General features: G+C 35.4%; 1 protein-coding gene across 3 annotated transcripts in view; it reads left to right on the top strand.

The window, feature by feature from the left end:
• Positions 1 to 375: 375 nt before the first annotated feature.
• Positions 376 to 13,305, top strand: part of LOC131046886 (kinesin-like protein KIN-7E, chloroplastic) — a 154,812-nt gene continuing 141,882 nt past the window's right edge. For 2 of the 3 annotated variants that reach the window (XM_057980698.2, XM_057980699.2), the window contains exons 1-2: positions 376 to 1,339; positions 2,562 to 2,659. In XM_057980698.2, the coding sequence (XP_057836681.2) occupies positions 1,035 to 1,339; positions 2,562 to 2,659 (403 nt within the window). In that variant the 5' untranslated portion in view covers positions 376 to 1,034. The remainder of the gene's footprint in view (positions 1,340 to 2,561; positions 2,660 to 13,305) is intronic. The other variant, XM_057980697.2, reaches the window with a different exon arrangement.

The raw sequence follows: 13,305 nt of genomic DNA, 5'->3' as shown, positions 1-13,305 counted from the left end.
TTCCTCTAAAATCAAAAGTAAAAATTACATCACCTCTCCATTAATCATTCCTCTAAAATCAAAAGTAAAAATTACTCTAAAATGAAAATAAAAAATAAAAAATAAAAAAATAAAAAAAAATCACCATTGTAAGGTTGCAGTTATGTTTTGCAGTAAGCATTTACGTCTAATAAAATCGCCAACAGTAACATAATAGTATATTAATCAATAAAAAATTAAATATAGTTGAGAAGGAAATAAAATATAGATTTAGGAACATGTCTTGTCGTAACAAAAACATAAACATCCCTTATTAAAACGAGAGGAAGAATAACAAATTCCAAATAAAGAAAACAGAATACCTACGCGACGTTGCAACACGCCAACAAGAGGCATCCCATCGAGGAAGTCAGCATTATTGGATTTAACATTAAATCCACATGAATTGCATCGTGCGCAGACAGAGATGGTGTACGTACAAGAATGATAAGCATATTTCGTTGGGGTCCCCAAAGGTTGGCTTTGACATTGACGGTAAAATTGTAGCTTAAAAATTTAGGTTAAATTGGCTGGGCATTTGACCTCAGAAGGCCCTTTAGCGCTTCACGGGAAGTATGTTGTTATAGAGGTGATTTGCGTGTTTTACACGGGCGTAGGTAAAAGAGGGCCATCGTTGGGGTGGACAAGAATAGGTGGATTTAGGTGAAGGAGAGTGGCAGCCATTACAGGTGGGCAGAACAGACGCAATCAAAGCTTAGAGGAAGTTTTGGCGGTCAATTGGCGTGGCACAGTGAAAGTAATGTGAGTGAGGGGGGAAGGGGAAGTGGAGTGACGGGACACGTTTGTAGTTGTTGAGGAGCAGTCGGGGGTTACGGTTAGGATTTCCCATCTGCAGTTCAAAATGGAAGACGGATCGGGCCCAACCTCTGCCCCTCCTTTGCGCTGTGCAGGCCGCATTGGTGCGCATTTCGCTCATCTTCTAAGCTAAGCAACCCAATGCCTCTCCATTTATCCCCATTTTTCATCTTGCGTTCATTCTGTTCTGTGCGTGCGCAATGGCGTCCAAGGGGAATAGCAGCAGCAAGTACAGGAAGACGTCGCCTCTGATTCCCAAGTCGCCCACATCGCCGGCGTCTTCTACAGCGTCGTCTTATTTGTCGAGCAGCATGGGCTTTGGCTCTACGTCCAAGTCGGCCGGACGGAGTACGCCCACAACGCCTGGCAGCGCACGGAACTTGCCGCCATTTGCCATTCAGAGCAAGTCCCTTCAGCCTTATGCTTATGCCGAGAGCCTCGCCTCAGCAGATTTTCAGAAGTCCAAGGAGAACGTTACCGTCACTGTTAGATTTCGTCCTCTCAAGTAACATTATCTTCCTCACAAATTTCTCATCAATGCCTGGCTTAAGTATGATGTCTTTTTAGTAATGTCTGTTGTTATTGATCAATTGCTCAGAGCTTGAACTAACAAGCAATTAAAACGAAGTGAAGCGGAACAAAGTGTCTGAAATGTGAGGCGTTTTGTCTTACCTTTCGGATCACATTACATATCGATATAAATTTGTTCTTATCCAGGTTAAATCTTGAATTCGAACAAATTTTGTTTTGCTCTCCTTCCCTTTTCTTAAACGGAGAGGGTTATTATCAAAGTCTGAGCTCGACATGGCACTGAATTGAATATCTTGTAAATATAACATGGATACTACGCACACGGAAAGAACGAAAGAATATGAGATCTGGAACAACCACAACCTAGATTGGATCTGCATTGAAACTATAAATGACGATGCATGACAATCCACTTCGAAACCATAAAAGAGGAGGCATGACTTTTGGGTGCAAGTCCCCAGGCTGATGTGTTAGCTTTCTTTTCTCTGGTACCTACATTGTTGCTCGTGTCTTTGTGGAATCGTTGCTTGTGATTATGCCAATGGGAGTATTCTAAAGCTTCCAAGCTTTTCCGAAACAAAGTGGCATAGACCACTAGTTGAGGGTTTTGTTTCACCATAATATGTAAAAAACCCAGGGATTTGCGCCTCAAAGTCCTGCTTCCAAATGTCAAAGTTCCAAATATTATTTGTGTATTGATAATGTTTTCGTTTCTATGCACCTAACCTTTATTTTGTAAATGCGTGTTGTAGTTTTGAAGAATTTTGGCAATGCCTTTGATTAGATGTTAAAGTTTAAAGTTTAAACCCAAATAAGTTAATGCCCACCATGGTCTATCTTTTCCAGAATGTAAATTTTCCAATTATAGAAATGTAAATGTTTGTGCTTTTAGCAGATCAATGAATGTATAGTGCATGAAGATGTTAGTAACACATTTACAATTTTGCAACTGTGTCTCTGAATTGTGTCAAAGGCTAATTTAACCCAGCTTCTATTAGCTCTGGAATTTGGGGCTCTGTTTTCTTTGGATTTGATAACCTGCATGGTCTATTTTATTTAACACAATTTTCTTCGTGTTGTCTTCTGCAATAGTGGTTGAGTTCACAGTTTTCTGAGATTTAAAGGTTTTTGTATTGTGTACTAAATTTGAACCGTGATTTCATCAAATTGTGAATATCTAAGTAAATGTGGTGCAGTTCACGAGAAATTCAGAAGGGAGATGAAATAGCTTGGTATGCAGATGGAGATACAACCGTTCGGAATGAATACAATCCAATGACAGCTTATGCATTTGGTAATCAGTTCCTTCCATATGACAATAATAATATTGCATCATAAGCTTTGCATTTGTTTGCTCTGTTCTCATATTTTGACAAAGAAATCCAGAATTTACAAGACATCTTCAAACCATGTGAATCCATTGTTTCCTTCCATAATTTGCAACGTTGATAGCAAATTACTGATGTATTTCTTCTAAAATGAACTGGTATAGAAATAGAGGAAAAGGCATACATGAATTCTATAATGAATTTCTGTTAGTTGACATAAAGTTAAATTTTGTTGCGTTTGTGTTAAGAGGATTTGAATGTTTATAATGCATATGAAACCCTATGTAAATGCAGAATTTATCAACTGCAAGAAGCAGGGATAGTCTCGTGGTGGATGAGAACATTTATGTGACACTTTGTTATTTCATTGGTAGTTTACATGAAATCAACTTTAAAATTGGATTAGCTCATTAATTAGTTTCCATGTCAATGTGATGCCATTATTGGGTTCCGAAGCTACAAACGTTCAATAAAAAAAAATAAAAAAAAATGTAACTTTTTAATATGGAACACATAACAATTTAAACTAAAAAATTTGCATAGCCATCAACCCCTTAAACCATCAACAAACAAATTCAAGTAGTGGCAGTGAGCTATTTCAGATAGCAAAGGGTTTTTATGCTGCAACAACCAAAAGTCTGGAGCTTTGACGAGGCAACAGATTTGCAGGCGTGAAATATTTGAGCAACAAGAAGGATTGGAAGGATTCTTTGAATTTGTTGCTCTCTTTCTGATAGCAACTTCTTCTTTAATGGATTTCTGAATTAATTTTCTGCATTAAAACTCAAGTCTGTGCAAACCCTTTTTTACTTGGGCACTTAGGAGTTATTTTTTTTTTATTAGTCTTTTAACTTTTATATGTTACAAATTTTTATATTATTTTAATTTATGATTTTTAACTTTTAAAATTTTAATTTTGGGATAGATTAATATTTTTTATAGATAATTTAGTTGTGGGTTGTGTAGAGTTGGCCCATATCCATTGAAGAAGAATATATACATAAGACTTAAAAGTCGATTCTAACTATATGAAGCATACTAGCCAATAGTATATGGCCTAGATGGAACGTAGGCAAAACCAAGCCATACCCAAACTTATACCAAAGTGAACTAAATAAGTGTAGGCATATATGCAATAGCATGATCTTTACCAACAAATTTGACTTGACAGTGAGGGAAGAGTGAAAAGGCTGAAAATTTCTAAGTGGCCATTTCTTAGTATGGCTCTAAGATTGTCAACATACAATGCCATAGCCAATGTTGACATCACCGCCACTGGGTCATCCATTTCCTCTTTGGTTAAGCTTGCCGCTTCATACAATGCCTTCGAAATAGGGGATAATGCATGGAGAATCCATTTACAGGCCACAATAACAACAACATGTCCCTCCAGTTTAGAGGCAAAATCCTTGCAATCAATGTCTTAGAGCACTTGTCTTCGGTATCGCCATACTTGTCCTCCTTAAGAATATCCTTGACAAAAGCTAGGGTAGAAAAACCCCTTATTTGGAAAATATGGCTCAACTTTTTGATTACATTTAACTCCTCCAAATATAGAATCTTGGCCACGAGTACCATGCTGCAACTTGGCAAAATTAAGCATCCCTCCACACAAACTCTTGAGAAGCTAAATGGAAGAAAGTTGGGAAAAAAACAACTATTATATTACTCCATTGCCAACAAAATATAATTTTTTTGCGCAAATTGCACATAACGGCTGCATAATAAGCTCATGTGTAGCAAGAGCTCTACATGTGAGGCATGAGATGTAGTACAAGCGACAACCATGATAATGTTATGTGTTTCCAAGACATTGTTAAAATCACAAGGATGGAGTTTGAAAGTTAGGGGCAGGTGATGGAAAACAATGTTATGCCTTGGCCTTAAAACAATGCTATGTCTTGGCCTTAAGAAAGTTCCAATAGACTATTTGCTAGAGATATCAATTAACTTGGCCGTGGAGGGAAATTGAGACACTTGCATTAGCTAAAAAGTTAATGATACTATTGCATTCTATGAAGCAATGCTTGCAATCGCTTATTCAAAACTTGCATCAAGCAATGTTGCTTTCTCAACAACACTTATTTAGTCTCCAATCTTCTAAGCTATTCTTGAATGATGACAAGAGAGTTATCTTTGACATCTAGACGCTTGCAAGCTAAAGATTTCACAAGTTTCAACCTCTCTAGAGGTGCTAAATCCACAACTTCATTATTGGATTCAAGGCCAAGGAAAAAAGAATGAACCTTAACAAAAGAACTTGAAGTAGAGTGACTAACCTACCCCGATCATGTAAGACTAAGATTACGTTTGGCAGCCTTATTGGAATTAAGATTTAAGAAGCCAACCTTAGGTGGAATCTAATAATTTGCAAGATGATTTTTAATCTCATTTGCAATTATTGTAATGCCCCCCCTCCTAGGTGTAAGTGCTGGTTAGGGACTCTTAGCCTATTTTAATTCTTGTAGGCTTATTGAGAGGAAAAAAAGGAATAATTAATTAATTAAATTAAGATGTCTTAAGTTCGAGTGACTTCTATTGAATTTTATTAGTTGAATAGGGAAATTGATGTCACTTTATGGGGGCCAAATATAAATAAAAATTTAATAAAGTCTCTAAGGCGGGAAAATGAATATTATTTTATTATTTTGGGAAAAGTTTAGACAAAGAGGAATGGCTAAGGAGAAAAGGGATTCTTGGCATTTGCATTTTTTTAAAACCCCACTTTCGAAAGGTGAGCAACTGTTCATCTTCAGCCTAGGGATGGAAACCTTGTGGCCAAATTGGTTTCAGGGATGAAAACACTCCTAGCCAATCTATGGGTGGATTCGCAAGTGATTTAAATGATTAGAGTTCATTTTTCTCAGTTTGAGAAATTTGTTGCAGATAATGGATTTTGAATCCACCCGGTTGCAAATATTTATCATATTATTTAAGAATAGAGCTTTGGCAAGTTACCTGTATTTGTAGATGCTAGTCATCACTTTCAGGAGTGTACAGGTCGCACCAACTGAAAAGTATATCAAATATTTTAATTGGTGACTGGCTGCCAACTTGAATGCAAAAAAGGGGGTTGGTTCATGTCATGACTGATGTGCATTTGCTGGAAAAAGGGAGTGGGTTTATGACCGGGTTAAATCATTAGTGGCAGCCATTCCATATTGGATAAAGTATAAACTATATTCCTTGTTGGGTGAACTGAAGAGGCCCTGGAAATCTATCAACTGTTATTTGTAAAAAAGAAGTAAATTAAGGGAAGCTGCTGCCAACAAAGCACATACATCGTGAGTTTAGGGGGATGTGAAAACAAATAGAGAGTTGTAAAAGGGGTTGTAGCAATATTTTTAAGGATTTAAACCCATACAAAGTCTGCCGTTGCCCTACACTGGGTGTTACTTGTTCAACATCTGATCACAGCACTGCTTTGGCACTTAACAGACTCATGGGAGTATAATTGCAGGTTTCTGCTGAGGGAAAATTCTATTATTAATAATATCATCTACATTTCACTGGTGGGTGAATTCGGAGAGGGACATGAGGGTTCGATTTGGTTGCTGCACATATTTGAGGGATTAAAAAGTAGCCAAATTTCCAGCTGCCTTATGCAAACAGGCTATTCAAGGTTAAAGATTGTTAATTAAAAAATTGACAGCAAATTATAGGAGCATTTAGCAAACTTTCCAACCTATAGTGATAAAACAGTGCTTGGGTATACTGCAGCAGAACTTGGAGGGTTTCATTTCTGAGAAGGGAGATAAATAAGTTTATTTGTTGGTAGCAACAACCAACCACAGTTCATTGTATGGCTTGACCGTTCAAAGGTCAGACTCCTTCCTACTCCTTTGTATATGTAATGCTCCCATACTCAGTAAAAGATGAAATGAATCATATGTGTAACTTGTGGTAGTAACTAGTTGAATGAAACATATATATGCAAGTTGTTTCAGTTTGACAATCATACACATTTTGTCAAACATTTATAAGTTTCACCTCAAATCAATTTTTTGGGGCACTGCTATTTTGTTAACAATGTAAAAATTCAAGAAAATATAATCCAGCTCTTTACAATTACCTTGTTTACTCTTCCTTCTGACAAAACTAATATTTGAAATTATGAACAAATAGAGTAGCAAAATATATCTTTATTCACATATAAAGTTCTTAAAGAAGTAGACCAAAGATGATGAGCCAAAGATCAGACTACTCTTCTTGACTATGCAAAGTTTATTTAAAGATAATGATGGTTGCCAAGCAGAACATAATCGTCTACCAATAGATTCCAATAACTACTTGAAAGTTTTCAAACAATTAATAGTTAGTTGGATACAACAATATTAACAAAAGCTAAGAAAGGCATGGTATGTTGACTACATCATGCCTTAAAAGAAAACTAATCTTCTAGATGACAAAGAAAATGAGCAATCATCTAGTAACATTAATTAGGGTTTTTCAAGCTTGTGATGATGTTGTAGAGGAAGGAGGATAGTTGTGTTGATGCTTCCCATTGGTAGCCTAATCGTTCCATAACTAGTAAGCATTCTTAATGCCCCCTTCTCCTTAGCACGTGGACATTCATCAGGTTGGCCTTTAATTTGACCCTCGTAGGCCAAGGATTTGATTAGGGGGTTGACTTGGCGGAAATTGTTGGCTTCACATTCTATTTCTACTTGGTTTTATGGCGAAATAAGGAGATACAACGTATCATGAGACATGTGCGCTTTAATTATAATGAAATAATATTGTAAAAGTGCAATTAAAATAACATGTGTAATAAATAATAATAAAGTGTACCTACCCGATAAGGAAGGAATCTTCTAGAAGGATTCTTATGATGGGATATGAAAAGAATAAATAGAGGAGGGTAATTCATGGTTGGGCATCAGTTGTTTGTTATCTTCTCTTGTATTGTGGTTGTGGAGCCAAGGGTTGTCTGCAGATTTGGTCTTAGGGAACGATACCTCCCTTCGATTTGCATAACTGAGGGGGTGAGAGATCCTCCGAAGGGTTGCCTTGAGAGTGAGGGACATTCAGTCCTTCATACTGAGCTAATTGAGTTTGATAATCTGAGATGTTTTGCATCGGACCTCCAGCTACCACAATTTTGCTCATATGTCATTGTGAATGCATCCTTTCAAAGGTTTGAAGGGAGCAATATTATCTAGAAGGAAGGGCGATTCCCGTTGATGCATTTTGGAGGAGAATGGAGTGAAGTTGCAGCTGATATACCAGTCTGAAGCAGATCATACCACATCTCCTTTCCCACAATTTCACTCATACCTTTCCATTTGAGCATCGAACTTGGCAAAGGGAGATAGCACTACACTTGGGAGAGGACAGCGACCATTCCTAGGGGTTTAAAGGAAACCTTCATGCTGATAATTAATTATTATCAGTCATTACTACCTGCAGCAGGGGGGATTTGTAGAACCAGTCAATTTGGCATGAGGAGAGCTCCAAATTAAGGGAGTTTACTTGCTTCTTCAACCACCAGCCTTGGCGATTATAATCAGGTTCATTTGGCATCATTTGTTCTTATTATTTTTCAGTTGTAAGCAGACTCCCATGGCTGCCATATGACTTCAGATTTCTGAGTATTCCATGCTAGGCTGATAGGTCATTGGGCACATATTTGATCATTGTAACGAATCCTTTATCTCATAAATAAATGGAGTAATAAGGTTGCATCTCAGTTGCATCTCATTTGTATATTGTTCAAGGCTACATGCCAACTGTTTGTCTAAATTACAGTCAGCTGTAGGTGTAATATACTTGCACTTAAATTCATCTTATTGCATTAAAAAACACAAAAAAACTATTGCATATCCATTCTAGGAGGCCATTAGACAATTTAGAAGTTGTTTGCAAGCCTTAATATCATTGCCATTGAAGTATGCAAATCTGAAGTTTTTATATCAGTCATATGTAAAGTGTTTGACAAAATTCTTCAAGGGTCAAGAAGTTTGAAAATTTATATCAGAAGTGGCAAGGGATATTACAGCATTCCAAGATGAAAGAGGGATCAAGATTTGGAGTGGTCATTTTAGTTGGTAGTAGAAAGGAAACTTGATGAAAGAAAATTTCATCTTTAGCAAATGGAAGTTCATATGGAACATTAGTAGAACTAACATAGGCAAAACACATGCCAATGTATGGAGAATGTAGTTGCTAGTGGACATAGACTTTAATGAATTGTGGCCAAGGACCAAATAAACAAGTAACCTAATCTTATTGTAGATTGGAGTCTAAAAGTGCAGCACCCAATCAATCATTGAACCCAAATAGGACTGTAGGTACTTAAATGGCATCGTGATCATGAATTTTTTTTTCTTTATTCCCATATTCCACAAATGTATATTCATCTAATTCACTAGAAATGATTTCTTGTTTCTGCCAAATTTAGATTTGAGGAAGAGCCAATTGCATAAGGATCAATAACAATAGACCCCAATCTACAATAGTGGCAATTTGAATAGATTGAGCAATGGTTGAATAAAGAATGGGTGATCGTCCTCCATGCTTTGTAGGCTATATGATGCAAAGTGATGATTCTGAAATAATTATTCCAGTAGTGGTCATATAATATGATGTTTTAACAAGGACAATGGAGGAGAAAAAGGTATTATATGTATTGTAGGTTGGGAGGTTCAACTTGAGGGAGTCATACAACGTAAAATGTCAAAACTTGTGTTGTTCTGTGTAGGCCATGCAATTGAAGCAAGATGTGTTGCATGATTGGAGGTTAAAACAACATATATCGTCGGTGGATTAAATCGTATGTTAGCACTTTTTAGATTATCATAGGATGTGAGGGAAAATTTAGGGTTATAATTTTTAAATGTTTCTTCCCTTGACCGTATAATGAAATCAAATGAAATAGATGTCTCCTTAGAAGTTTGTATAGTGGTCTCGCTTAGTAGCGTGTCGTATGATGGAAATTGGAACTTTACAATGGTTAATTGATTGCCCATTTTATGCCATACAATCAACATAGAAATGTTAGGTTGCATGTTGTAAATAACTTATTAAAAAGAAGTATCCTTTGGAATTAATATAGGGACCATATTAGCTTGTTGTACAATGATTTCTTTTTGAACTTTAGCATTAGAATTTGTAATTGGTTTTCAACTTAGGAATACTTAGCTATATGCCATATGGTGATAAAAGGGAAAACTTTATTTAACTTTCAAATTTTTGGCTCTTCCATTCTTTGAACATCATTTATTATTTATTTCTTCTCTTGTGGCGCCACTTATTAATTTTCACTTCAACATTTTTCTTTTGTGACCCACTTTATGGTACTTTTCCCTTTTTCAGAATTTTCTTGTGAAGCTTGTGTTGATATGACTTCGATATCATGTTGAAAAATACAACACGAGTAGGGTCCTTTGTAACATTCGGTATGAGATTAAATATTCATAGATGTCAAGTTAAATAATTTTTAATGTAATTATTTTGAGGCATACCTTAATTTATATTCAAATCTTTACTACCTCTGCTAGAACCAAAAGTATTGACTTCTGTGAACCTTGTATTGTGTTCAACACACAAATCTTTAACTTTCCAAAGTCATCTTTCATGGGTTGCTTGTCATTGCACATTCCGTGTTCCTCTTCATTCTTCATTGCTTTTTGTAGTTTCATAAAATTATTGTATGATGTAAATACTCCATAGTCCTTCATTGGCCAATGAAACAAGCCACAAAGAAAATTTGTTTCGTTGTTTGAACATGATTGCAATTCCAAAATTCCTTCGGCATTTGGCTCCATAGGACCTTGATTGTGCTTCTTTGCCGACTCTTCTTTAGAGTTCGAATTTAATGGATTTGAGGAAGTTGCTTCTTCAAATAAATTATATACTTTTTGCCCTTGTTTTCAATGGAGAGAGTGTTCATTTTCTAGTTGTGGTTGGATTTGCCTATTATTAGCTAACCATGACTTACTAGTGCATTGTACGCCCTCTTTTGTAATGAGATGACTACATAATTTAATTAAAATGTTGGAGTTCCAATAAGTATCCTTTGGGCCATTAAAATTCCTAGCACCTTGATTGCTTGTTGGTTTGCACTCACTCTTCCAAAAGTACGTTCACATCAGACCTGCCATCAACAATAGTAATTGTGAGATTCTTTTTAAGAATTTCCATGTTCACCATCATTGGTTTCTTTGACATGTTAACCATTAGTCACATGGGATTGATCGTATGATCTCTTAAAAATGGTGGGTTGGTTATCGGGTCATCATTATCTCTAGATTTTAAATGGGTCATATCATGCATTTTCTTATTCTTTCTAGATACAATATTAGTCATAGTATTTTGGTGTTCAAGAATACTTTCTAATAAATCCCCCTCTTTAATTGGTATATTAGTTTGAGAAAGGAAAATAAGAGCAAAAAATGAAAAATAAGCCAAGAAGTTTGTTGATTGAAGTAATGTTACAAAGAATGAAGAGCAACTTGAGTTGAGCAATTACCAAATAGGAGAGGAGACACAAGAGCTTTTGAAAGGGGAAAAAACAAAGAAAAAGCCCCTTGTGAATTATGAATGGAAGGCAATAGCCTAAGAATACAAGAGGTTGAGAGAGAGCTTAAGCAAGAAGCTTATTACAATATCTTAAGAATGAGAGGAGAAGCATCTCTTAAATAGACGTGAGGAAAGGAGTTACTCCCAACTCTATGAATGCCACCATTCATAATGTGTGTGCAACGTGTCAAGATCCTCTTAAGGAGGAGACAACTAATATTCCTTAATAAAGGAATTAAGCGAAAATGAGTCATCCACACACATGTGAGATGACACAAAATGTTAAAGAACATGTAGGGATTCCAAAGGAATCTCCTAACATAATACAAATAAATAATTAACTTTTACCAAGTAAAGATTAATATTCTAACACCCCTCCTCTTGTTGAGGTTTAGACATAAATCTAGAAACTAAACCAACACTATAAAAAATATCAAGCTTAGTAAGAGTTAAATAATTTAAACTTCCAATTAGTTGTCTATATAAAGTAGCATCAACAAAAGGAGTTTGTATCTAATTCACAAGGAGTAGACACATGATTAGCATCATTCATTTTAAACTTATCTAAAAGATCTTGAGCATATTTGCTTTGAAATAGAAATATACCATTAGGTGTTTGTCAAATTTGCATACCCAAAAAATAATGTAATAGTCCCAAATCAGTTATTTGAGATTCACGATTGAGTTGAAACTTAACTTCAAAAATCAAATTATTAGAACTTGAAGTTAGAATTAAATCATTTACATATAAAATAATGATCACAATATCATCTTAGCTACGCTTAATATATAAATTAGGATCATTTTTGCTTCTGATAAAACCTTGAGAAAGAAAGAAAGCTTTGATTTTAGAATACCATTCTCTCGGAGATTGTTTCAATTCATAGATAAATTTCTTTAACTTATAAATGAAATGTTCATTACCTTAACAAAATTAGGAGGTTGACACATAAATTTTTTCATGCAAATCATCGTTTAGAAAAACACTTTTAACATCCATTTGATGAAGAGGCCAATGCATATGAGAAACTAAAACAAGAACAAGTTTAATAGTGGGCATTTAGCGACATGAGCAAAGGTTTCATTATAATCAAAGCCTTCTACATGAGAAAAACCTCTAGCAACTAATCTAGCTTTAAACTTGCTAACTTCATTATTTGCATTGAACTTAGTTTTATATAACCATTTACAAGAAACAAGATTCTTACCTTGATGCAAAAGAACTAAATCCCAACTTTGATTAGCAATCGAAGTATCATATTCCTCTTGCATAGCCTTTTTCCAATGAGGTTGATTATTAGCTTGCTCAAAAGATTGAAGATCGTTTGTATTCATAATAGTAGACGTCAAAATAATAGTAGACATCAAAGCATAATTCCTATAATTGGCTCTTCTAGCTTTAAGTTTATCCATCCTAGCCAAATAATCATCACTTTCTTGAAGCAAAGTTTCAAACCATTTAGTCTTTCTCTTAGATGTAATAGAATCATCACTAGAAGAAGAATCATTAGGAGTAGAATTATCATGATCATTGTGTCGCCAGAAATGTATGCGGGAAAAGTGGTTCGATGAAACGAATATTATGAATTCAAGACTAGTCCACACACCAATGGGACTCTTGGTGCAAGTTATGGAGCTATATGGAATAGCTCAACTTCCCAAGGGATGTTCCATTGTTTTTTATTTCACAAGACCCCTTAAGCCAATGCCTTTGCTCTCAAATCATTGAGCAAAGTGACTTAGGGATGACAATCATGAGAATGAGGGATGTTTGATCAATCTAACATGAATGCAATCCTAATGTGCATGATATTAACAAAAGATGAACTAAACTAGCATGTATATGATGATAAGATGAAAGGATTAATAAAAGAACTATCCTAACATGATGCACTAGCTTAATATGATTATTATGATAAATAGAAATACTTCTAAAATGCTTATTAGATTATTTCTATTCAAAGAGGGATTAAGATGCTTGATAAAAATTAGTATAGATTAGATGCATAAAACTTGGATCCTAGAATGATAGAAGAATGGTTCTATTTATAGGGAAAATAGGGCAATGAAGGGTCAAGATTGGATGATCCTA

This window comes from Cryptomeria japonica, chromosome 2, assembly GCF_030272615.1.
Source record: "Cryptomeria japonica chromosome 2, Sugi_1.0, whole genome shotgun sequence".
Lineage (NCBI taxonomy): Eukaryota > Viridiplantae > Streptophyta > Pinopsida > Cupressales > Cupressaceae > Cryptomeria > Cryptomeria japonica.
The sequence above is the reverse complement of the archived record's forward strand: the minus strand, read 5'-3'. Positions and strand labels throughout refer to the sequence as shown.